Source organism: Candoia aspera, chromosome 4 (genome assembly GCF_035149785.1).
Source record: "Candoia aspera isolate rCanAsp1 chromosome 4, rCanAsp1.hap2, whole genome shotgun sequence".
NCBI classification, from domain to species: Eukaryota; Metazoa; Chordata; class Lepidosauria; order Squamata; family Boidae; genus Candoia; species Candoia aspera.
Window position 1 is genome coordinate 99,914,103 of NC_086156.1, and position 27,437 is coordinate 99,941,539.

A 27,437-nucleotide genomic window follows, 5' to 3' on the forward strand; every position below is an offset into this window, starting at 1 on the left:
ATACCCCACTCCCTCACTTTCCCCGAGGGGTAAGTGAGGAAGGAGGTGGTTTCCAAAGTGTCCCAAAAGGATAAGGAAAACGTAGAGCGCTCAGTCCTCCATTTTTGAGTAGGCTTTACCATGAAGTCCTTCACAATGTTTATATTTGTGCTTAGCTTTCTCCAAGCCACTTTCCAGATGTGTTGGACTTCGACTTCCACATTTATAATGTATAGACAGTGAAATAGGGATTATGAGAATTGAAGCCAACTCCAGGCTGAGGAAAGGAGACTAAGTTAAAAATAAGGGACATAGGTTGGGTTCTTTGTTACAATATTTTCCACAAGGCAAAGAATATTTGTAGCCATAGTTGAATATTGAGGAACACAAAGCAGGAGTATAATTACCATGAGGGAGCAACTTACTTTAATATATTTAATTACAATGGAGATAGATCATTCTCAAATAAGGGGATACATACATGTCCTGTTCCCTCATTTTATTCTAACAACAGCTCAGAAACTGCCCAGTTCAAAACTGCTCAGGAAGTCTGGCTGAGCAGAGTTTTCAGTGCAGATCCTCTTGCTTTTAAACTTAAACACAGTAGGCATTGTTCTTCAATGGTTCTCAGGTAGGAAAAGGGATCAAAGGAACATGTTAGGGCTGCATTTACCCATGGACTTTAAAATACAGATCAATTTCTTATTTCCTGTAGAGAAGTAAATATGTACAATCAAACATAAATTTATTCCTTTGAAAGGAATAACCCAGCAAATTTGAATACTAAAACTTCTTTGCACATAATTTTTTTTCAGCTAAAGAAAATTAGATTTGCAACATTTATCATAAAATTAGATTCTGAGAACAAAAGGAAAAGGCATACTAAATAACATTTTGAGCAGTGTTTGAATTTCCATGCTTCCTGGTAGTTGGAAGTGCTAGCTAATAAGTTAGCCCTCTTTCCCCTTAAGAAACTACATATGAACTGGGAAATGATACTCAAAATTATGCACTCAAAGAATGCATGAACACACGTAGTCGAGACTCTGGAGCATATCTTGGAGTGATGGTAACAAAGGTATATTGCCTAAACAGAATTATATTCTAAAAGTCACATACCAGAATTATGGCTGCCCCTCACTAAACGCTGCTAGTTCATTTTTTGTGCAACTAAAGGAACATTTCTTAACTAAAAGCCACATCATTATCTTAAAGGATAATGGAAAATTCTAAACATTGCTTCTAATATTTCATAATCACAGTTTTGTTGGCTTCCTTTCACGTGCTGGGTAGGTGGATTAGAGGCTGGCAGACTGTGTGCTAAGGCAGGAACAGAGATCTAAAAAAACTCTGTATACTTTCTTAAATATTCAGTGTTGGTAGATAGGATCTTAGCAATATTTGTATTACCTTCTTCAAAACCACATAACGTTTTCCAACTTCAATTTACAGCAACCTTCAAGATCCAGCTTTGTTCTAATGACAAAAAGGCAACTGCAGGATGAGAAAAACCGTTTCAGTCTTGCAGGAGTTTTCAGACCATGACATGGTGCATTTCTTCACACAACCTCAGATTGTTGCTAGAACACTAGCAGGGGTGAGATAAGATACCAGTACTAAATAATGGGTCCTTGACTTCTATATGCAGGATCACATATAGTCTCTGATGCAGTTTCAACTTCAGAATTCTTTCTCAATGTTTAAAATATTACATAGGAATCAAATGTCAAAGAGATGCTATCACAACACATGTTATTAGGATAGGTTGTGCTATATCAGCAATAACCACAATATTTTTATTCTCAAATATGATCCAATCCTGGACTTTATAAACAATAGTCTTTATAAAGCTGACATGCCTGAAGTCATAAAATTCTAGTTTTCCTAGAATTTGTGCCCACACCCTTCATTTCCTTGTTTATAGACCAAATCCTATTATCTGAATCAGAATTACATATATCTGACTAAATTTGCTGTACCATTTTGTTGTGAGCTCCCGCACTCGCCCCAGCTCTTGCCAACCTAGCAGTTTGAAAGCATGCAAATGTGAGTACATAAACAGCTACTGCTTCGGTGGGAAGGTAACAGCGTTCCCTGACTGTCATGCTGGCCACATGACCGCAGAAGTGTCTTCGGCCAATGCTGGCTCTTTGGCCATGAAACGGAGATGAGCGCCGCCCCCTAGTGTCAGACACAACTAAATGGGAAGCTTTACCTTACTTAGTGTAATCCTTTTGTATATAAACTTGACTATCACTTCCATGCTACTTGTAAAAATAAGGTTTGTTATTTTCTTTTTTAACTAGGATCCTGTCATGAGTACTGATGGTGAGCAGGAGGGGGCCCCTATCCAGGGGGGAAAACGCATGCGTAGTACTGAGGAGTTAAGCAGCCATTCAAAGAGACACAGATCAGATCCGCCTTGACTTTTGGGGTTTATCTGTCTGGGTTTTTCCCACACTTCTTCAGTTTGTTAGGATTTTCTGTCTAATGTAGCAGTAATAAAACACTAGAGACCTATTCCTTGTCTCAGCGTGGTTCCTGACTGTTAGGACAGATCCAGCTATTAAGTTCAAAGCCACATACTATGATTTGGATAACATTAATGACTGCTGAAATCTTAAATATAGCAAACATGTAAAGAGCAGAATGTTAATAAAATTCCTGATCAAATCTGTGGAGACCTTTAGGCCTCAGCCTCAGAATATATGCCAAAGGCATGTGAGCTACATACAGTCAGTCTGTCCTTGGGGGACATGAATATGGCTTAGCATGGGCTCAAGTCCCCAAATTTCATGAGTTATCCACACAGCTTTTTGTTGAGCTGGTTGGAGTGGATTGTCTTGGGGAGGAGATGGGATAATTCTTGTCATGTGCCTCCCTTTCCTTAGAGGTCAGCACAGTGAATGGCATCTTAGTGGACTGCCTGGAAAATTATTCTCCACCATTGTTTTTCTTTCTTGTTTCAGTTGTGCTATAGACAGTATCTGTGCTTCGAGTTTGGGGCAAAAGTAAAGTTCTGACCCTTGGAGATAAAAAAAAAAATCCTGCTCCTAATGTTGGCTGTAGAAGAGGAGAATGATCAACCTGATTTTTCTCTTTGTCTCAGTGCAGATTTGAAAGACTTTGATTCTTGGATCAGTTACAAGAGTTGATTACAAAAAATGTCTTTCATGGAATATACATAGTCTCCAACCATTTGTATTTAACATGTCTATTTCTTTCTCTTGCCTCAGGTTTTCTCTCTGGTTATATTTGCCTCCTTGGTGACTGAAGGATATCAAAACTTGACAACCTCTTCCCAGCTATATTGTATTTTGAATGATAATGGGGCAGCCTGCTGCTATGGCATCACAGTTGGTGTACTTTCTTTTCTCCAGTCTCTCCTCTTTTTGGGCTTTGATGTCTATGATACTTACATTACTAATCACAAGATCAAGTATGCCATCCTTGTACTGGATGTTACTTTCTCTAGTGAGTAACTTTTTTGTTATTTTTACAAAATCATAGGGTTACATTTCAATATAATTAACAGATAGCTGATGCCTGAGAACCCCAGTATTTTAAATATTTTACTTTATAGAACTAGCAAAACTGTCCTCATACTTTCTCACTCCTATGCTGTCCCCCAAAATTGTAAGCCATTGCAGTCTTGGTGTCTCCCAAATACCTTTCCCCATTAAAATCACAAGTTCCATCAAATTGAAAATGTCAACCTTATTTTACAATCCAACTGCTGGCAGATGTGATCTACAAACTTGCCCATCTTGTAATTCCATAATAGCTGATCTTCCATATGAATCTACCCAGTTATTAAGGTTTGTTTCAGAGGCCCTTCTTTGGGTTCGTTATTTGTATCTACAATAAACAGTGGTGGAAATAGGCACTTTTCTACGGTGGCACCAAGGCTTCGTAATTTGTTCCCAGGGAAAACAAGTTCTCCCCTTCCATGCAGATCTTCTATTAGAAAATTTACTTCAGAAAATTTGGGATCATCTGTAGTTATTTTATTGCTGCTTGTTCCTTTTATTTATTGTTTTTAATATGCCTGATAATTTTCTATAAGTTTCTTTGAGAAGCTGTTTTAATTCAAAAGGCAATATTCTGTTTTCTTAATGAAGAAACAATACAAATTCAGCAATTGTGGGATGACATTGTGGAAGGGAGGGATAGAAACTCTCTGTTCTGCCCTGCCCACTTTGCAGTTTGAGGGCACTTTATTTTTCTATCTTGTTTTCTGGTCTTTTAGCTATTTCAAATTGCTTTCTTTTTTCTTCAGAAATGTATGACCTGAAGATAGTTTATCCCTTAAATGTATTGATCTGACTGATGGTGTCCACTTTAACTTATCTGTATTTACAAAAGATTGATTAACTATATAGATAATAAGACCTAGCTCTCTAGAGAAGGCTCTAACACTGGGAAAGGTGGAAGGAAAGAGAAGAAGAGGATGACCAGCAGCAAGGTGGATAGACTCAATTCCAGTGGTGATGGGTGCACTGTTGGAAGATCTGAAAGACCATGTTAGGGACAGATCGTTATGGAGAAAATATACTAATATGGTTGCTAAGAGTTGACAATGACTTGATGGCACATCATCATTATAATCACTTTTCAAATTTTTATACAATATATTTTTCCCTACACTAAGGAGATGTTCTGGGGCTGGAAAATGAAGAGCAGTACACTTTGGCCTTATCAAAAAGCTACAGGGAGATTGTACCATGTGCTTTTCAGGCAAGGGCAAGATCAGTTGTCCCATTAATGGCCAGAGAATTAGCAGCTATGGGCAACTCACTCTTCCCCTCTCTGTTAGACAAAGTAATTGTCTTCTATTGATAGTTGCCCTGGGACTGAAAGGCTGTAAAGCAGCATTCTTTGGCTCCATTAATTGCTCATGGCACTTCCAGCCTCATCAATTAGTGAAAGGAAAAAGGCTTAATTTTAAAGCCCTCTGTTTCCCCAGGAAAAATTTCTTTTTTAGTAACTTTGGCTATTTGAATTAGGTCAGTTAATTGTTACTACATTTTTATTCTTTCTTTGATATGGTACCAACCTGAGAACCTACTATAGTCTGTTTCCTTTTATCATTGCCCAAAGTCACCTAGTTGGTTATGTGACTAAGCAGAGATTTAAATCTGGTTCTTTCTGGTTTAAATTGAACAATGTAATTGCAACAACAAAATAATACTGTCCTAGTCTTGTTTAGTCTCTTTTTAATACATTAGCCCAATAAATTAATTCAATTCTACCTTTCCTTCTACTCCAGAGTAGAACTCCTAACACATTTTTTAAATCTCATATTTAAAGAAATTTTACTGTAACAAAAATATAGCATACTGTAGTATGACAGAATGTCTAGTAAACCCTGGGAACATGGAGGAAAGAGGAGAACAATTACAGAAACAATTGCTTAGTCCAGGGGAGGGGGAAAGCATGAAAAAGAGATATGAGTAAGTCAGCTTTAATTATGCTAGATATAAATTGATCTGGAAAATTGCTGTGGTAGGCTTTCCAGATTCTGTTATATTACCCTATTAGCAATAAAGATCAATCCAGAACAAGTGGTTCTCATTTCCTAAGTTTGCCTGACTTGGGCTTGACACATCAAAAATCAAATCAAAAGAATTAAGTGTATCATGTGAAATATATAATCTAGGGAGAAGTTGAAGTGAAATATATAGCTAGTTATCTTGGCAGTAAGATGGCGTTACAAATTTTTGAGAATGGACAAGTATTCTGTTTAAAGCAAAATCATTTAACAATTACAGATTAACAGATGGCAAATTATCTCAAACTGTTTATCATAGAATTGTTACTACACACTAGAACATAAGCCAAATTACTCTAATATTGGCTTTCTTATTTATGCTGAAGATTTAGTGAAACTTACTTTAATTGCATGTCAAAAGAGGTTCAATTGTACTTAAAACTATTACAAGCTCCGAACAGAAGCAGCCCATTTAGACTATTCTTTTGGAACTTTTTTAGCAAGTTAGCTTCAAATGTCACAGCAGGTAACAGCACCTAACCAACCTTACTGATCTTGAAAAAGCTAAGCAGGGTTGGACCTGGTTATATTTAGATATGAGACCATCAGGAAATCTGAAGACTAAATATACTATAAGAAGATACTAGCACAGTACTTCAATACTGTTGTCAAGAAACCAACATGAATGTACCCATCACCAGAAGATGAAGTTATGTTGAATGTTTGTTCCAATAGAACAGAACATGAAATCCTTCAATTATTCCACCATAGGAAGCAATGGGAACTCAAAGCAAGCCCCATGCTCCCTCTGATTTTTAGGCCCACAAAGTAAGTGTGTGGTAGTCTATACTGAATTAACCAAGGAAATGCTATCCATACCCAGTTAATCAAGGGAATGATATTTAAGACTTTTTAAAAATATTTTAAAATTCCCATAGCAAACAGTGGGAGCAATGACTTTGTTTCCTGCAAAAACAGCCACAGAAATTAGGACCATAAAGAAGTATGAACAGTGCATGCTTGACATTGACAATATACCTCAAAGCTCAACAAGAAGTTTTAATTGATAACCTGAAAGCTCAGTAGTAAGCCATTCTGCCTGTAATGCCCATAGAGAGTGCAAGTTTGCATCTGGCAATCTACCTAAAAAAGCTGAAGTTACAGATACAATGGTACTATATTACAACTCATGAATCCCAAATAATTAAAAACAGCACAAATCTTACCAAGCAAGCAGTAGTACCATATTATCTGAAAATATAACCTCACCCCATTAAAGAAAGGCAAGGCAGAAAAAACGTTTAGTAGCTTTCAATTCCATATTTTCAGTGAGTCTAGGATGACCTCGGTTCAATTAAATTCCTTAGGGAAGCAGTTTTCTTACAATTAAGGAGGGTATCCATTAGGTTACTCCCTTTTTTGTGTGAAAGACAGAAAATTGTACTAAGTATAGTTGATGGAAGAAGATCATTCAATTCCATTGCTGTTTAGATCTGCTAGTAAGTCATAGAGAGGAACTTGGCCATTTTTTAAAATCTGGCTGAAGGCCTCATGGCGAAATGGTTTGGGCTATTTTTGTCAGATGCCAGAGGATGTGTCTGATGGATGGGATCAGGCTTTATCCTCCTGACCAACTACACTTCCAAGGGGAACATTTGCCTTTATGGGTAGTTCTCCCCTACTTTTCACATTTATTGCCTGTGGTGTCCATGACTTCCACTAGTCCCAGAGGATCCCTAGATCTTTAGGGATCCTATCTGGAGGGTTAAATCATTCTTTCAGGGAATCAGCTGGACTTGGCAGTTAAGGAGATGAAGCCCAGCATTGGTAGGTACCTAATCCTATTTTCAGTCTTGGTTGATAGATCTTCTTTTTATCCAACATGGGTCAGACTGGTATTTCTGTTAAACTCCCTCATGGCCTTGTTGATTTGTGCAGCAGACAGAATACTTCTTGAGATCCTCACTTGTTGCAATGTATTCTGGACCAATCTATGGGCAAAGTAGTTGTTAAAATCTTAGAATCTATATTTATCAAGGAAATAGGTCTATAATTAGTAGAATCCTTGCTTGGTTTTGGAATAACTTAATATTTGCCTCAGCAAAACTAAAGGAAAGATATTTATTTGAAAAACTTTCACTATGTACCTCTAGTAAAATAGACAAACCCAGTATACTTTTTCTATCAGTCCACTGGAAAACCATAAAAGCAAGGATCTTTCCCAATCTCATAGGCTTAATTGTTGATTAATGGATTTGGAATCTGTAAATACATCCCCATTTGTATTTTGAATAAATGGTACAATATTGCTTAATTTAAGTCTGAATGCCAACAATTTACTAGACTTCTCTCCCTTTTCCAATGTTGTTGCCTGGTGCAATGTAATAAAAATTCTGTTTTGAAAGTTTAAGGCTACTTAAATTTATATTTAGCAGAGATGAAAGATCTGTATTGGTCAATAAATGAACAGGATGTATAAAGAAATCATAATTAGTCAATTATTGCTCTTTTTATGTGAAGTATATGTGATAATTTGATCTGGAATAAATGCTTTAGCAACATCTCATACCAGTGATGTGACCAAGTCCCTGCTAATACAAACCCCCCCCCCCTCTGTTATTTTCTGCTCCATCTGCTTACTAACATTCTAATCATTCAGCAAAAACACATCCTTTCATCCTTCTTGTCAAAAGATTTATGCTGGAGCCGTATAAACCAAGACAAGTGACAGCCGATTGGTGACTTCATCTCTTCCTTACTACTTAGTATCTTTTCACTATCAAAATCTTATCCTATAAAGGCTGTGATCTCTCCATGACTTCAACTGAACTGTCCTATATTGATTGTAAAATGCAGGGTATATCATTAAGTGTCTGAGGAGGGAGATGTGCTCTATCAATATTGCACATTGCTTTTTCTAAACCTTAACCATAGTGCAAGAACTGCAATGCTGTTCTCATAGCTTTTGTGAACTATTTACATTACCTATTTTTATCTTTTTGGGGGAAAAAATCGACTTATTTAAACCTTGTATATTCTATCTAAATCAACTATCTTGTCAGAACTTCCCTTGTGAGATATGCCCCAAATCTGCTGCTTGATTCTTCATTTTTTGAAATGGAACCCCCATCTTTCCAGTTTCTGGGGCCTATAAAGCATCTTAATTTTCTATTATTGAAGCAAAGGTTTCAATTTTTCTTTTCCATAGCATTAATATTTTATCTAGAATTTCTAATGGAGGAGTTTGAAATAAAAAAAAAATGTTGAAAGAGATATTATTTGAACTGCTGCAATTTGCACTATTTAAGTATTTTTTATTCCAAATTTTCATTTTTTAATTCTTATTAAATAATCTTTTTGTAATATTTTCAGAACAATTCTTAATAATAAGAGGTTCTAAGCAAAGAAGCCCATTATCCCCTTCATTATTTAACTTTGTTATAGAAACACTAGCGGTTAGCACTTCAAGATAACAAGGAAATTAAAGGGATAAGAAAAGTTCCGTTGATACATGGAAAGTGCGTTTTTTTTTTTTGGTTATCATTGACTTGGAGAGTACTGGATTTGCCGGCCCATTGTTACAGAAAGGAATTTTTTTTCTTTAGATTCCATAGTACTGAGGGCATTCTCCCCTTTTCCTTAAGATGACTATCTTTCCACAGAATTCAGGAATTTAATTTGCTGTCCTATTGCCCTATCTCCAATATTTCTTTGTAATACGATAGACAAGAATTAGAGGTTTATGAAGCACTGAACATTTATTTGGCCACAATAATAGAGGAATTTTGGATTTCTAACTTTTTGTTTCATTTTACAAACTACTCTGTGGCTTTTACTGTGTTTGGATAATTATGAGGGTGTTTTTGAGTCTAGGTCAGGGGTATTTCCTGAGGCATCGTAACTCAATCAGGGGTTGTTCCTGGGGTGTTGCATCTCACTCTACTAGAAGTCTGTAGTGTTTTCCACTTACACCAATTTGCACAATACCTGAATCTTATGTATGTGGTGTTATATAGGGTCAATGTCTTTCTCGTGGTGAAACCACTTTGGCAGGAGAGTTCTTCAGCGTGTTGTTCTTTTTCCTCTAATCTCTTACAGCAAATATTCCCACCATCAAGGACCTATTTGGTATGTTGGAGTGAAGGATACCCTCCTAACACTAGGTGAAAATAGTACATTTTTTTAAAACTGAAGATCCATTTTTCAGGGGGGATGGAACATGTGATTGCTCTTTTAGTATCCAATGAATTTCTCGTCATGATAAAGAAATTAAAGCCATTCAGGGGTGGGGATTGGCACCCTGGAATGAAGCATTTTATTTTGTGAACTTGGAATGAGATGTTTTGTTCTGAGCTTGGAACATTACACATAGCCCCATAAGGTAGTCTTTATTGTTGCTGATAATACTAGATGATATGTGAATGGTCCACTTGGATCTCTTTTTAATTAAAAGCAGTCCTATAACACTGCTGTGGAGTGAGAATTTAGCATGCACTATTTGACTTGAATTATCTTCCAGTATCTATTAGAAAATGCGCACATAAAGAATGAGAATGAGGAAAAGGTATGGAGAAGGTTGTCTCTATTCCCACTTGCCTTTATCTTTAAAAATAAACACTAGGAAATATTTAGATCATGGCTGTCCCAAATCTTGATTAGATAAAAAATACTGTATGTTATGGGAGCAGGAAAATGCAGGATAATAGATGAGATAAAGTTTTCTACCTGCCTTTCTCAGGCTTGAAACAATTTGAGTTTAAACATGTATATTTCTGAATTTTGTTTCTGAAAACGATAGGAAACTACAATACATTTTGCTGAGATAATGTATAAAATAGCCTGTGTTAATATGAGCAGTATTCACTCAGCATTTTTGAGGGTGAAGATTTTTATATCCACTATTTCTTAAGTTTCACTCTGCGGCTATTTTTTTCCAATAACAGTATGGAGAGAGAGGAGCAAATGACTGTTAAAGTACTTCCACACAAGCTCTTTCAACCCAAATAGATGCCTGCATTTCAACTCCCCAGCAAGCACCATAGTGAGAATGCTGGCTTGTCAGTTTTGCAGCACTTTCTTAATAGCAGAGTAAGCAGAGTGAAACTGACATGCCTCCCTCTTCTCTTTGGCAAGGGACCAATCCTATGCAAAAAGCCAAGTTGCCTTGGCTTTTTAATTTCTTTTTGTTACTGTCTTTTTTTGTGTGAAGTGGAGTGAAGAGGGTGATGGGATTTTTGTTGCAGCAGGGCTTATAGAAGCTTGGGGATAGGGGCAGTAGTTTTGTTCTTTGTTCTGAGTCAGCACAAATAAAGACAACCATGGTTATTAAACTACTTTTAAGATTGGGGGTGGAAATAATGGCAGTCTGTAAGTTTTTAAAAGTTTTTAAATTGTTTTTTAATAACGAAATACAACTACAGTAATAACAAAAGATATATATATATATAGTATCTATACACAGAGAGAAAAGAACATTACAGTAATTACAACAAACTAAACAAAAATTTGAAAAATGTAATTAAAGAAGGAAAAAAGATCCGTAACATGTACATTTAGTACAGTATTGATATAAAATTCATTCTTTAAACTTATTAAATCTAGACCATGTAGTGACATATTATTTTATCTTTTCATTTTTAGAAAACTTTTCAAAAATAGCTTATAGATTCATATCCTGATTCAATTCCTTAATATTAGGAGGATGAGTTTATTCCCATGTACATAATATATCCTCTTTACCAGTAGAGCCAAAGCTTTTCAGGAAATAATTCCATGTTTTAGGAATATAGTTCAGCTTCTATCAATCAAATCATATTTAAATCTGTAGTTATTACATTTATTTCCAAAATTATATTAATATATGCTATGGTTTGAAACCAAAACAAAGCTATAGTTGGACAAGACCAAATCATAAGAGTTAAAGACCCCTCAAATTTCTTACAGTGCCAGGACAAAAAAAAATATCCAATCCTTTTTAAGCAATGGTGGTCTAGAAGTATCCTTATACAGGGTATGGCAAAGGAATAAAAAATAATGAGAAGTGAATACTATCTTTTTCAAATACAGCAATGGGTCTCAGAGGTCTTATGCTAACATGTAACACATTTTTTTCCCTTGTTTGTATTACATTCTAAGTTGTCTTCTTTCCTCAGTCACGTGGACATGCCTGTGGTTTGTTGGATTCTGTTTCCTAGCCAATCAGTGGAACCGGTCAACTCACTCCTACCTGCTGGGAACTAGTGCTGCACGGGCTAGCATTGCCTTTGCCTTCCTTTCTGTTCCATGCTGGGTAAGTCAAGTACATCCATTATTATTTCAGAATGAGAACACTTACTGAGTCTGCCATGGAAGCAGAGTACATTCCTGCAGAGTATCATTAGCTACAAAGACAATTTCATCTTATCAAGGCCAAATGGACTGCCTTATCATTTACTTTACTCATTAAATCAGATGAGGATAATCCCATAATGGATAGTGTTTACTTTTCAGTGAAATTGTTTTAATTGTACAAGCAGTTTGGTTCAGCATGTGTAAGTAATATTTGTATTTGATCATTTCTTAAATGTACTGCTAAAATGTAGGCATTTCAGAAGGATGTATCAGACTGAGCTAAATCAATCTAGCACTCCTATATAATAGTTAGATTTGGAGTGGTTGCCAAATAGACAGTCATTTTATAAGCCTAATGATCTTATGATTCTTCAGATGAACTACAATTTTCTAGCAGCCCCTACTAAAATGGCTAATTTCTAATAGAGAAGGATGATGGGAGTTGTAGTTAAGTGACATTTAGAATACTAGAGATTCCCTACCTCTGTGCTACTGTCAGATACTGTCAGAAGCTTAGACCAGATAACTCATGTTTGTCTATTGAAAGAACAGACATTTTCTGTTACTGTTTGCTTTTTGCTGTTTCGGTGTCTTCCATTTTTTGCTGGCTTTCCTTGTAATTTTCTGCGCTATCATTCCAAATCACAGGTCACCCATTTCCTGCAAAGATTGCTTCCTGGGCATAGATCATTTTGCATTACCATGAAATGGGCCCCTAATTCCTTTAGGCTGATAACTAAAGTTGATGGTTCGTATTGAAAACATCAAACCAACCCACAGTATAAGCTTATTTTCTAGGATGTTAATATTTTAAGTACAGAAATAGAACAGAGGGGAAAATATGCCTACTCTCTTCTCAAATTTTAAAGTTACAATCTATTTCCTTTAATTTCTAGGGTTGAGAAAACTGCCTCAGGAATTAGTTCTGAAGCAGGTTTATTCCTTCATATATTATGGAACAGGGTGACTCACATTTCCCATCATAAATATAGAATTAATCAGGAGAAGCCTTCACATACAAGGAATTGCGGTAGGCATTTATTTACAAACTTGGCACAGAACAAACTCAAGCAATTCAGAACTCAGTTTAGTCCATGAATGATGTTCATTAAAGCAGGAAGGCTGAACAGTTAACATACATTTTAGATCCAGCAGGGACCACATTGGTAACAACTTACTTGACCTTCTGTCAAACTCAGGGTATTTTAATTCCTATTGCTTACTGTGGCATATTACTAAGTACATTTTGCACAAAGTAAACCTTTGACCAAAGTCTTAATTTATAACTGCAGTGAGAAGCTGCAGATTTCTTGTTAGTTTCCTTTTATGAAGAGAGATGATCACAGTTAACAGGAAATTAATGAATCCCGACTGAACTTTGTAGAAGTTGTGTGGATCCTTGTTTTGCAAGTTGTGTTTTTCAGAATGCTTTATAATTTTATCACCAATTTAACCAGATGGAATGTTATGCTTTCACAGTTTCCTGGATTCCTTAGGGCCCTTTTAAAAGCTGGGCAGCAATAAACTGCTTTCCCAGAGTTGAGTATAGAAGCAGTTAACAGGGTCAAGAGAGTCAAAAATATTCCCCAGTGTCTAAAAAATTTACCCAAAAGAAGATGACCCTGAGTTGTAAGACACCCTTGCCTCTAAGGAAGAGTCGACAGAAAAAATAAGCACAGACAAAAATCCTACCATAAGTCACATTCAGAAAAAGGTCAGGATCCACACAAAAGAGAATTAATACAAATCTAATTAATGGTTGATTTAAAATTAATTGCCTGTAAAATAAGATACCCCATTTATAAAAATATAATTGATCCCTCACCTGTATCTATCAAATATTTTCACTCTTACATACATAAACACGCAAGTATACTGTTCGTATTCCACTCCCTCCTAGCAGAAATGGTAAAAAAAGAAGGGGTAAGGCATTCTAAGGTTTAAAAAAATCTCTTAGAATGAAGGTGGGGTAAGACCAAGGGGTAGCTGTATGAGGAATGGAAGGAAAGAGAAAGAGGGAAACAAAACTGGATGGAGATGAGGGAGAGAGAGAACTAGAAAAGAAAGGGAAGAGAAAGCTCAAGGTTTAAGCATTACTAAAAGTAGGCAAGCAATCTCTCCTAAATTTAATATTAATTCCTAATAATAAAGTCACCAGTGCCTTTCAGCAGCAATGGTCTGAGTCCTTTGCAGCTCCTGCTCATTTTACATCAGTATAGGAGAACTCCTTCCTTTCCACTTTACAGATAATTATTTGGAGGAAAGTATACTTTTATTGGATAACTACAATTAATTCCTTTCCCCAGTACTAGTGTCTTGTCCAGAGATCCCTTAAATTTGTTTGTTTGATTTTATGCATGAATAAGATCACTTTTCTTAGCAAACCACCTTGGAGTCCCTAGAGTTTAGCATTTTTCCTAGCAAATTAAATTTTGCTTCCAAGACCCTACAATTACATTCTCTTACCTTCCCATGAACTCTTAAGCATTATCTTCCAGCCTATTAGGACAAAGAACGACATAAGAGTCTTCCCTCTACTATGTATCCTACACATGGATTATTAAAAGCCTCTTTCCTTGATAACTCACTGCTAGGTCTACAATTCAGCACAAGATAATATTATTTTAACTGTAAGGAAATACTTGCCTTTTGCCTTTTAAGAATACTTGGGAACTCAGCTTTTATTATTGCATACGTATGAATACCTGCCAAATATACTAGACAAAAGTTTAATCAGGCATAAATAACCTTTTTAACCAATACTGTAGAGCAGTTAATGGAAAAGTATCCTTTCATATCTATGCTTTAGCCAGTCTGGCTACTGGAAGAGAGTTCTGAGTTTATAAAGTAAGATTCTTCAACAGAAACACAGCATCTATCTCAAGGAAGAGAAAAACATAAGGACAGGCATGGCACCAGTTGCCTATGCTTTAGATGGGGACAGCAATGCACAATAGTTCAGTGGATGTTTTTTACATCATATAGGGTTATGTTTTGTATTGTAACTGTCTCCTGTGCAGTGCTTTAATCTTTTGTCCAGGGTCTTAAAGGCGCAAAAAGTATCTTCATTCTACAGATCATACAATATCTCCTGGATTTAGGGGGAATCCAAAAAGTTTAATCATCTTAAAGATTCATAGACTCTTATACCACAGTCTTCATTGTTTCCAAGAATAATGCCAATGAAATAATGGTATTTGACTTTAAAAGGTTTAAACTTTCATGAGTTGTAGCTCACTTCATCAGGTGCAATAGTGGCTAGACTGATGTAGAATTTGAATTTTTTAGGGGGGAAGAGGTAAAGATAGGTTGGTTATGCAGATGCAGGTTACATGTGAGTCTGATTACAAATACCATATCAATTAACAATTGTGTTTAAAAAACCATTGTTTGTTGAGATCTGAGATTGTCTGAAATCATTCAACAATTTCTTGCTTGATGGTGCTGTTAATTCCCACTTATCTGAAAGAGTCACTTTGAGGTCTGTGATGGAGTGTTCTGTAATTGCTGGGAAAATAAGAGGCAGGAGTATATGTTCACTGCCTTGTGTTGACCAAACATTAAAAAAAGGTGGGATAAAAATAGTATCATCATCATCTACTTGTAATCTGTCTCACATGTAATGTAAAGGAAGTTAAGGATGGAAATTCTTATATCCTCAACAATCATGGAGCAGGTTTTTCCTAGTTTATGGAAGCTTATTTCCACTTCATTCATCATCAATTTTAATGTATGATGTATGAGATGAACAATGCCAGATGAAAGTAATTCTTTTTCAGCTTTCCTTCATGTTAAGATGTTAGTGGCATTGGTGATTTTTCTCACAGGATTCACATTTACTCTTATCTAGAAAAGCAGTCCTACTCAGTTGATCTCCTTTATTTCAGTGAGGGATACAAGATATTCAGAAAATATTGTACTGCGTATAGAATGTATGGATTCCTGACAGATGTGGAAGGAAATCATTTGTTTCAAGAGATACAGCTCCTGGGGGTAATGTGAAACATACGAACAGTTATTGTCACTCAGAGAAAATAAGATTTAACATACGGTAGATCAAGCATCCCAAGATCCATATTTGGGTATGGTGCTGCTTGTCCATTGTATGCTCTGAAAGACAAACTGAATAGATTGTGTGCCATTGGCCAGAAAGTATTCAGACCACTTCAGTGGTTCACTCTACCTTCTCAGACAGACATAACAGCTCAGAGAGACAGAATCATTGCCCAGGAAAGTTAAGTCATCATTCAGCTGGTGCATTTCTGCAGCTCTCTTAAAGGGAAAACCTTTCCAAGAGCTTTCTTCATCAGATCCTGGTCTGTAGAGCTAAGGAGGCACACTGAGATTTTTTTCCCCAGGGGCGCTAATCTCAGGACAAGAATCTCAGTATACATTGGTTGGAACTGAAAATAGTATATTAATACATATTTTTCAACATTTTAATTCAGGGCAAAGTCTGTCTTGGCCCATACATACCATCAAGTCCACTTAAGATAGTAAGAGGAAACTTATTCCCAGTCCGTAATGCACTAAGTCACCTTTTGGTTGGACAGGGCAGGGGCCCGTTTTGAGTATCAGCAAAGCATGCAAGATTTAAGAACCAGACCAGAATGGTGTACTGTATGTTCTATCTATATGATAAAGAGGAATGGAATATCCACTAATAATGTTCATTCGGGAGTTGAGAGATTTGTCATAGTAGCTGTTAACTTTAATGTCTCTCTAGCAAACAACAAAGCTAACAGGCCTTATCCTATCTCTGTATCCAAAGCAAAGAAAATTAAATGTTTTATTCACTCCGTGGCCTCAGGAATATACGTCTTCCCTTGAGGACTCCAATTAGTATCACTGCTCTGCAAGATACAATTGTAAAGAGCACTTGTAATTTTAGTGACTCCAAATCATTAGTGACCGAGAAACATTTGATCTTAGATCTATCTATAAACAAGACTGTGGTCCCTCTATCTATTACAAAGGACTTTCTTAGGCTTTAGTTTTCCCCCCAAATCCAGCCTGGCTATGACTGTATAGGTGGCTGTAACAGGTCTAAGCAGTCATTGATACTATTTTGATATGTAAGAGACTCCACAAACAGAGTACACGAATCAGAGACTTTTATCACATAATGTAGGGAAAAAAAATTGGATTCCACCCAGGCTAAAATCAAAGAAATTCTTGCCTTCCTCAAAGGATCAGGGCCTCCAACCTAGGTGCATGCTATTGCATTTGTATTTTCCTCTAATCCTCTACTAGCCTAGCTGCCTGTGCTTATAGCTAGTATTTTAGCAGAGCTACTACCCTGCTAAAAATCCCAATTGTTGATGGGTATTTCTCCTGGAATTTGCACAAGATATTCCATTAATATTTTGATACAGGTAGTCCTTGACTTATGACCACATTAGGAACCGGAAAATTGTTATGTGGTGCAGTTGTTAAGTGAGGCTGACCTTTTTGCCATGGCCGTTAAGTGAATCATGCAGTTACCCATTGACTTTGCTTGTCGGAAGCCGAATGGGAAGGTTGCAAATAGCGATCGTGACCCCAGGACACTGCGAGCATTGTAAATACATGCTGGTGGCCAAGCGCCTGAATTTTGATCATGTGACTGCAGGGATGCTGTGATGACCGTAAGTGCGAATACCAGTCGCAAGTCACTTTTTTCAGTTCTGTCATAACTTCGGTCACTAAACAAATGGTTGTAAGTCAAGGACTACCTGTACTATTTTAAATTCAATGTCTTTACTTTTCTCACATTTTCTCTGAATATATACTAAAAACTATTTTAGTTCTGGAAGTACATATATTTAGTAGGGGGAAGTGATTGCCTATATTTGATGTTTGTGGCATCTTTTTAAAACTACAAGCAGGTTGCTTCATCATTAGGGAGGAGATTTCCTGCATTGGAACAAGTGGGAGGAATAGTTCATTCATGGATATCCTCTGTTTACAGCAGAAAACATATACATCACATTAAAGACCCAATATTTCTTTTCTCAGTTTTTTTCCTAAAAATCCTATTCTGGAAAAGTATTCTCTTTTTCAACTAGTCATTTGAAAATGATTAAATAAAGCATACTCATTTCTATCAGAAACAAAGTGGTTGTTCTAAAACAAATAGCTGAAATAATGTATTACTTATCAAGCTAAATACTTCAGTTTCAGAAATATTCTTCACAAACATTATTTCAAAAAGGCAAATATTTTATCCATTATTACAGTATTTTGTAATGTTATCCCAAATCTCCCAGGACAAGATCAAGTTTTCTTATCATAAGCTCACACACTTTCTCTAGTTAATACATGCTGTTCCCTTGGGTTTTGCTATCGATTTATAGCAGCATAGGAACCAGCCAGTTCTGCAGTTGAATACAGGTACCTGATTTGCCACCTCTTCTCTTCCATAGGTATACCTAGCCTATCTGGCTGTGAAAAACCTGTGGGCTGAGCCACCTGTGCCATATAAGCGGACACTGGATGAAGGATCTGTTGCCCTGACCACCCTTTCTACACCCACCACCACCTCTCTTCCCAATAATATGGGATTCCCTGAAAATGTGGGTGCAGCTTCCTACCCATCCACTCCTGTACCCCACCGACTAACCTTAATGAATACCGATGACTAGACAATTATTTGTTCCTATATTAAATAAAAAGAGACTTTACAAAAAAAAATCAAAATGTATTTGTCTGAAGTTGAAGCAAAGCAAAAATAAAGATGATAGACAAGGAATATGTAAGTACAATATAACAAGTGGCCATGGTACATAACAACAATACACAGAAGCTTCATAAAGTCTGGATGTTTGTCCAGATCCTTCTTTCCTTGTTGGGACTGCATACATACTGACTGCTTGTCCCTATCCCTTAAAGCCTAATTAAGGCCCACACATTGGGGACCTGTCTTAAAATGCTAAAAACCATCATGCAAGAGGAAAAAAATAATGCATATGGAACTGCCAGGGTACTGCGCTGTATTTTCAGAAGTGAATATAGCACTGTGCAGGTATTCTAGTTAAAAGCCCATTTTAAGACATAAAAACAAGCATGTGGGAAAAGGCTAATATTTCTTATTCTCCATTGGGTTGCTTATTTATAGGCAACTGGTACTTTCTCCAATCAAGAAGAGGCAAATTGTAAAGATGGTATGAAGAATTCTATATATTATGCCTTTAACCTATCAGACTGATTCAGATATGCTGCTTGCTTAGGTTATGTGAATCCTACTGTGTGGACAAAAATTCAGTATGGACGCAGCTGAGGCTGTACACATGGATACATCCCAGAATGGTCTATTGTAACTGCCATAACCATTGTGCAATTTTCTAGCTCATGTGATTATAGAAGTGGCTACTAGCTATTGCAGGCAGAATCTTTGTGTAGCACAAGCTACAAATTTTTCCAATGTATTCGATGAAAAATGTAAGTGATAAAATCAAAGTGAGCTACCCTATCTTAATTCATCTAATAAGGATACTGAGTTACATTTTAAGTAATCAGTTTTCTACAGGAAGCAACTATAGAACCATGGTAATTCATGATGACCCAAACCAGATAACTTACCAACTGCTGATGAATCATAATTATTAAATAAGCTCAGAATCTTAGCCTAGATATTCATTTTCCAATGGCTAATCACAATTAGAAACAAATTGCAAACATTTTGCTTTATAAATTAAAAGAAAACTAGCTGAGGAACTGTAGTAGAGAATTACTTCAACAGATAGTAATTTAGTATGGCTATTTAGAAATGGCCCCCTCCCATACACACACTGAATTCAATGGCACTTACTTCTAAGTAACTATAAAATTGCGTGTTGAGTGCAATCTTCATAGTCTTCAAAGCAACCATACTAAAGATTTTGTTTTCACATATGATATTGAAATTTTATGTTTAAAGGTCTAATCGTATGCACTCATCCAAAGGGAGCTCTGGCTATTAATTTCTGAGTCACATGCACATACTTATACTTTAAATCAGGCTATAATACAAATTGAAAGCCTAAATTGGCTGAAACAGGGCTTCAATTTATGTTTCTACCAATTGTTGAGGTTCACAGCAGCAGCACAACAGAGATTAAAAATATACTTGTCATATGAAAACATACAAATTTGTTATCGATTCAGGGATGATGATGTATCAAGGAGCAGCAGATATGTGGCATTTATAGAAAGCATTTTCTAACCCAAGCATTTAATGTAGAATAGGCCCCAGGAGAATCAGTCACTGCTTTAAGAGAGTTCAGAAAAAGCATTATAAAAAAAGGTTAATATTGGACAATGAAGACATGAAAAGTGAAGCACAAAGATTACAAACAGGAAAAAAAGCAGAATTTATTTTTATTTAAATTCCCATCCTTCCCACAAAGGCACTAATTAATAAGGGGAAGAGTTTTTTCCATTTTATTTAAAGTGGATGAAGGTTTAACCATCAAATAATACAAAAATGAAGAGTTAAGTGACAAATATTTAAAGGAGAGGGTATTTTCTTGCCACTAATGTTTCAAAAACTGAGATCCAAAGAAAAACCCATACTTAAAAGAAACACAATTTGCAAGCACTCCTGTCTATCTGGATAGCTTTGCAGCACCAGGCCTTCATGAACAGAAAAGCTTACATCTTATTAGCATTTATCAACATAGCACCCAAAATAATGAGTGCAAACTAAGAGGATAGAGATAACAGAGGTTTTTTTAATTATATTTCCTACGTGTGCTGATTCATCAAAAAATAATACTTGAGCATTTTAGACACTGAGAATGATCAAAATGGGTTTAAAAAAAACCCCCAAATCTACAATCTACATATTAACCAGGAGTAGTCATTATTAGCTTGGGATTCAAGCTGCATTTTGCCTCACCCCCGTCTATAGCAGTCTGTTGAGTAGAATAACCATCCATTGTTTTGTCTCAAACCACACTTAGATAAAAGTTCAGGGTGGAAGTTGAGATCAATAGGTCACTAACTTTTTTAAAAAAAGAAATCTGAATCTGCATGTCTAATTTTCTGTGAAGCATTCCCTTCATTCTCCTCGGCCAAAGTATTTTGTTGCTGTCTTGATCTTAACTTATGCAGGCAAACTCAACTTCTTGCCTTTTAGAACTGCAAGAGGAAATAGAAATAAAAAGATGTAAGAACTTAGAGAGGTATACTTCATTAAATTTTAGGCAACATATCAAATGATATGGTGCCACTGCCTCTAGAAAGAGAAAAAAATATTTTTAACAATATTTTAATTAAGAAAGCATTACCCAAGAATAGTCAATACAGATAAGTTATCCAGTATGACACCATAGAATTTGTGTTCATATCCTCATTTCATCTGCTGATAGCAATGTTAGTTATCCTATTAAAATATCACGATGAGCACACAATGTAAGTGTAGCAGCGATACTGCCCAAAACAGCCTTTTGACGACTGAGTGTTTTTATTGGGCATGGAATACTAACTTACTGTTATGGGAATAAAGAAATGAAAAAGGAGGTAGGGGAAGAAGTCATGGCTGAACAGAAATGCTACACACTGCAGGTTCCACTATATATATTTCAGTAGTAATCTCAACTTTCTGCCTAGCCATATGAAGCAAAAACAATACTGACTATATGTAACTGCCAGTGGAAAATGCAAGTTGCAGAAACACAAAACATTTTTTAAACCAAGTAATGAAAACTGATTTACTTAGCAGCTATAGAATGCCAAGTATCTGCTGAAGAAGAGGGACAAAAAAAGGGTGGGGAGCAGAGCTGAAATGTGAGTTTGGAGGAAGACATCACGAGCTGTCTGGCATACTAAAAGTTTTCTTGTGGTTGGCTTTTAAGTCTCTGTATATCTTTGTAATTACAGGTAGTCCTCGCTTAACAGTTGCTAAGTGAAGCAGTCATTAAGTGAATTCAACCTAGTTTTATGACCTTTTTTGCAGCCGTTGTTATGCGAATCACTGCAGGCATTAAGCGAACCACATGGTCATTAAGCGAATCACGCAGTTCCCCATTCATTTAGCTTACTAGAAGCCGGCCAGGAAGGTCGAAAATGGCGATCACATGACCATGGGACAATGCGGCAGTCATAAATGTGAACCGGTTGCCAAGCACCCAAACCGTGATCATGTGACCACAGGGACACTGCGATGGTCACAGGTGTGAGGACCGCTCTTAAGTCAGTTTTTTCAGCACCGTTGTAAGTCTGAACTGTAAGTAAATGAATGGTTGTTAAGTGAGGACTACCTGTATACTTTAGTGGTGAATGTATGCCTATTTGCATGCACATAGATCAAATATAATAATCTTGCACTTCTCTTTAAAACACACACACACACTTTGTTAGGGATTTCAATACTTAACAGACAGTTCAAATAATTTTGATGCTAGAAGTAAAAATAGTAAAAAAGCAATACATATTGGTCAGTCAGTCACCCTTTAATAGAATACCTAATCTAATCTCTGGTAGACAAGCCCAACAGATTTCATTTTATTCAGTCCTACAGAAATAGCTTTTTAGTGCTCACAGTTTTGGATATGTGAACTATTTTTTTTTGCAACTTCTTTTTGATCCTATGGAAAAAAGGTGATGAAATTGCTAATTAATTTGTCAACTTACAATTAGTAAAGAGCTATTGGTTAATATGCTTCCTAGCATCAAAGAGATTGAGGATTGAGTTTAGTTGAAGAGGGCCCTCTAGTGAGCTTCCAGCTACGCAGTAACGTTTATTCAACACACGTTTAGACAGGTTGAGATGTACTGATTCCCAAATAATTTTAACATCCCAAGCGCCTTGCTAAAAGCCTCACATCTCAGAACACTACCTCTCTTTCTCAAACTAATGGGGTTTCAGCCAACAAATCTAGTTTCCATTAACTCTTGTTGCAAAATACCTTTTGTAATGTAGAGGTAGAAGAAATCGCAGTATAGGATAGTTTGCACCAAGCCAGCCACAATGGCAATGAGGTCGAAGAAGCCCTCAAACTGATAACGCCAAATCCAGTTGAACAGGTAGAGGGCGCGGTAGACTCCCAAAGCGAAGAGATAATGACTGGTGATTGTCTCTGCCTCACCTGTTTTACTGACCATGAAGAGTTGTGGCAAAATAGCCACTGACTCCAGGTAGATGGAGAAGGTCCAGAGAATCTGGAGGAATCCAGGAGAAAAATAGTTTTGTTGGAATATATATTTTCTGATTATGAAACAGGACAGCTCATTATATTTGCAAAGTTGTGTTGCCCTGACAGCAGTTATTCAGAACTGAACATTTGCGTGGTCCACTGTTGCACTGCAAGATTCAGGACAGATTTGTGTGATAGATTTAGGATACATCTGCTCCAACTCACTTTTAGACAATTTGTCTTGGAAACACTGCAAATGCTGATGCGACATGTATCTCTTTGCAAACTGTCTCCAATAAGCCCTTCTACTGGGTGTTTTGTGAACTCCAAGTATCTCATCCTTTAATTGGTTATTGTCTTGAGAGAATTGCCCACATATAGGGCACTACCAAGCCAAATCTTGTCTGATCTCAAAAAAAAAACCAAACCATTGCAGACCTGGTTAGTTCTTGGATGCGAAGCTCCTGGAAATTTCAGGGCTATAGGCCAGATTAGGAAGTTAAAATCACCACCACCTGAATAATCACACTTCTGTATTCTTGTCAAGAAAATTACATGAATAAGATTGCCAGAAATCAACTCTGCCCCGAAGTCTTAACCTTTAACTTATCTACCCATAGGGCTGGATCCACGCTAAACCAGTCATGCCTGAGCGGCACTGAATTCAGTGAGTCAGTCGTGACTTGACAAATCACAACTAAGCTATGTCTGGATTCAAAGTGCTGTCTTGACACCTCCACTGCTCCAATCCATTGTTGGATATTTTTTTAAATAAAAATTGAGGTTGTAAACTCATAGATCACTCATAGCTTAATAACGTCTTCTGATAATTTCTTTCTTCTTCTTGAAAGAACAGTTTCTGATTTAAACAAGTGCAAGTATAAAGCAATTCTATTTCAATGCCATCTATCCCCATGCACTTCACGTTTAGTTAGCACATGAGCACATAGGAATAGTTGAATAAATGTAGTGCTGCCTTAGAAAACAGAATTAGCTCAAGCTTATAACCATAAGAGAAACTAGACGTACAGTAGCAGAACAAGCAGGGACTATAATACTAAATGTGGCCATTTGCCAATCAAATGAACAATTTTAGCAATAGAACCAGAACACATCATATAGCTGCATGTTAGAAGTTTGGGCTTGTTTACACTAGCATACATTTAATTACCTCTAGGGGTGTGAAATCATGATTCACTAGGAAAGCTAACACTGCTGTAGGAATAACCAGGAACTCCACTCTGAAGGTGTCATGGTTGCCATCATAGGTGGCTTTGAATTTGCTATAGATCATCCATACAGTAGCATAGGAACAGGCAACATACACCACCTGCAGAAGATAACATAGATCAAGAAGGGTCACTGAGATTAAGTATTATTTATCTCTCAAATTCTGAGTGTAATCAATGCTCAAACCCTGGACCCTTCAATAGAGAGTCTGTCTTTCCCTTGGGGATCTTTCTGAAAGATTAGGATTCCTTCTTATAAACTAGACTGCCTCACTGATATCTCCTCATTTATATGACGTATGGGGAACCCAAAGCCTTCTAGATGTTGCTGAACTACAATTCCCAGGCAGCATCCCAATAATGATAGAAGCCAAAAATTTTAAGTTCAGCAGTATTTGGAAGGCCACCAGTTCCCCACAACTGTTCTAATTTCAACTATAACCAACTTCCCCCAATAGTATTAATGCACAGCTGTTTCTCTCTGCTATCTCTAATTGAGGCACACTGAGAATTGGGACACCAGTCTCATGAATCAGGTTAGCATATTCTGCAACTGCTTTTCAAGGTCAGAGCTGCCAACCAACATATTGGTTTTAACCTTTAACTGGTATAATAATACACCACATGCTTACTTTTAGCTTATCCAGGACTACTCACAGCGCAAAAAGTTTTGGTAAAACTAAAAAACTAACATTGCTAACAGTTTTGTAACTCTTATTCTCTGCCAACACAGCAACTGATATCCACATCAAATTCTTCTCCATCAACTTAATTTTTGTATGAACTCTGTTACTTAAACATGACAAGCAATTAGATAAAACAAATTAAGACTTCATACTTACCTAACAGGAGTTTCACTGATTCAGGAAGATGTACTTTTGGATTCCTGTGTTTAGGCCAGCACTGTAAAAGACTGATCACCTTACCCTATCCCCTTTTATAGCTGATAGTGGTGCCACATTATTGAAGCAGAATGTGCATACAGAAAGAAGCAGGAGAAGACAATAGAAACTTAGGACCAACTATTTTATTCTCTGTGTCAGATGCACCCATCACCCAAGCCTATCAGCCTTCTAACCAGCCACAATAACAAACTATGGAGTCCAACCTCACTCCTGTACCTTCATGGAGGTGTTGTACAACGAGATGTAGTTGGTAAACAGATCTAGGTACCGAGTAGTGAAAACAATGGCAAAGAGAGCTTGACTCTTCCCAGAGATCCCTGGAAGACAAGCACAGGGCAGTGTAACTCACAGTCACATGAGAAAATAACATTTAAAAAAAAATTAAAACAGCAGAAAGTCATCCTGTTGATCATTAGGAAAAGCAAAGAGAAGGTCCTTCAAACCTCTTCAGGATTTGTCATCCAACATCACAGCTCCTTAAACCAAAGGAAGTTTTGGTAGTTGAAGCATTAAAAAATTCAGAAGAGCCCTGGAGCTGGGAAAGTAAGATGTTGCCCACAGATCAGAAGGCATCACTAACGGGGCTTAATCAATGGTCCTTCCCAGATCTGCTCATGCTTTTTCTTCAAGCTTAAAAAAATCTACACCCAGTCTGGGTGGGGGCGGTATTGTCAGGAGGAAGAGATCAGCCAGTTTTATCCAATCCTATCTCAGTTTCCACATCATTATTCACTGTCTTTAACAAATTACAGAGTTTTAACAAATCAAGAAAGAATGACATCAACTTTGCTGCATTAAGGCTTCCTTTCTCCCAGCCCTTTTTCCAAATGAGGATGGCCATACATTTTTTCAAAGCAGTTCTTTCTCTAAAAGCAATAAATAGATGTTGTAGTTACAGAACATTGGTTTCAAATACTAACCCACAAATACATGGCTCTCTAAAAATGTGTCATGGAAATGCAACAGATACATATAATAAAGGCCACATCAACCCAGTTGAGTTCCCGAAATACAAATCTAGAGAAATAAAAGGTTAGATGTAGATGTAGATGTAGATGTAGATGTAGATATGTGTGTGGATACAGTAGATAGACAGATAAAACCAACTTGTGACCTCAGAAGGTTTACGTGGAAGTAGCCCCCAGCATGGAGCTTAACCCTCACAGTATAGACAAAATTGCAGCTTTAAAGAAGACAGAGAGGATTAGAGGAATTTAGTAAAATGCACGTGTAAATTAGTCAGTTCCCAAGTTGGTTCAGGCTCAAATCCATACATGCACTACTTTCACGCAATCACTTTCAGGCCAGGAATAAAGTCATCCTCGATTGCTGTAGAGGGAGAGACACAGTGGGGCGGCGAAGGGATCCGTTCGTCTCCCCTGCCCGCCCCCGTTTTCCTTACCAGCACATGATCGGGTCTTCCAGATCTTCAATAGCAGGATGATGATAGCCAACAGATGAGAAATGTCTCCCAGGAAGCGGAATAGATTCATCGTGTTCCGGGTGGGTTGCTGTGGAAAGCTTTGCTTACTTTCTCAATGGGAAATCTGCATAAAGAGCAGGGGACGAGAGCAGAGTGGGTTGATGAAGAAGAAATCGTTTTATTTTCTCGAACCTTTGGATCTAAAACCGCAAGCCGGATTACAAGGGCGTGCATAAGGATGGCTGGGAACGAAGGCCACAAAAGGGGAGGGGAGAAAGTTTTGCCACACCCACAGGTGGGCCGGATTAATCCAGCGGGTGGGCGGGGGCAGGATTGAAGAATTCAGTCGGGTTCGCTCGCGAGCAGAGCCCTTCGCGTGGGAGGGCAAAGGTGGGTCTTTGCGGAGAGTTCGTCTTGCAGGGAATCCTCTTTAAAGGGGAATTTATGTTTCTGCAGAAAAGCCTTCCGCCAGCCCGTGGGAAAATAGGACGGCGGGGACACGCGTTGCCGTGTAATCCCTGCCCCTTCACACCCACGAGAAAAGGCGCCAATGCGTTTTCCGGGATGCGCCCACATGTTACGTGTTTTAGTCCCGGGGAAGGAGGGGAGCGAAGGGTAGGAGGTCCTTGCTCAGGCAGGGGCGGGCGAGCTGCATTGCACCGTAACAGTTAAAATACGACCGAGATATTACCTATCTTTAAAGTCTTCTTGGAGACAAGCTCGACTCTGCCTTCATGGGCACCTTGCAGGAAGCGAGAAAAAGGTTTCCGATTTCGGTTTCAGCTGCTTTGCAGAGACGGTGCCCGGGACCTGGCCGGGGGCGCTGCTGTTAACTGGGATTTTTCCAGAGGCGCGTCCCCACGAGCCTTTCCGCTCAGCTGGGGCCACGTCTGCACTAGAAAAGGAAACTGGTTGAACGCACCATATGGCACGCACAACATTCGGATATACACACACACCTTCGACACAAATCTATCAGATCCT

General features: G+C 37.4%; 2 protein-coding genes across 4 annotated transcripts; one reads left to right on the forward strand and one right to left on the reverse strand.

The window, feature by feature from the left end:
• Positions 1-1,436: 1,436 nt before the first annotated feature.
• On the forward strand, positions 1,437-18,452 carry SYNGR4 (synaptogyrin 4). Its single transcript, XM_063301216.1, has 4 exons — positions 1,437-1,576; positions 3,216-3,453; positions 11,623-11,759; positions 18,205-18,452. Exons 1-4 carry the CDS (start codon positions 1,481-1,483, stop codon positions 18,421-18,423), a joined length of 690 nt encoding a protein of 229 aa, XP_063157286.1. The 5' UTR covers positions 1,437-1,480; the 3' UTR covers positions 18,424-18,452.
• Positions 18,453-20,106: 1,654 nt separating this feature from the next.
• KDELR1 (KDEL endoplasmic reticulum protein retention receptor 1) lies at positions 20,107-27,221 on the reverse strand. 3 transcript variants are annotated; one of them, XM_063301219.1, is made up of 6 exons: positions 27,145-27,221; positions 26,433-26,577; positions 25,247-25,347; positions 24,068-24,226; positions 22,669-22,921; positions 20,107-20,899 (listed from the first exon to the last, which is right to left on the reverse strand). In XM_063301219.1, exons 2-6 carry the CDS (start codon positions 26,521-26,523, stop codon positions 20,865-20,867), a joined length of 639 nt encoding a protein of 212 aa, XP_063157289.1. In that variant the 5' UTR covers positions 26,524-26,577; positions 27,145-27,221; the 3' UTR covers positions 20,107-20,864. The 3 variants fall into 3 exon arrangements, with proteins under 3 accessions (XP_063157289.1, XP_063157288.1, XP_063157287.1); XM_063301218.1 differs by lacking the exon at positions 27,145-27,221 and adding an exon at positions 26,646-26,736; XM_063301217.1 differs by lacking the exon at positions 27,145-27,221 and having other exon boundaries at positions 26,433-26,726.
• Positions 27,222-27,437: the final 216 nt, after the last annotated feature.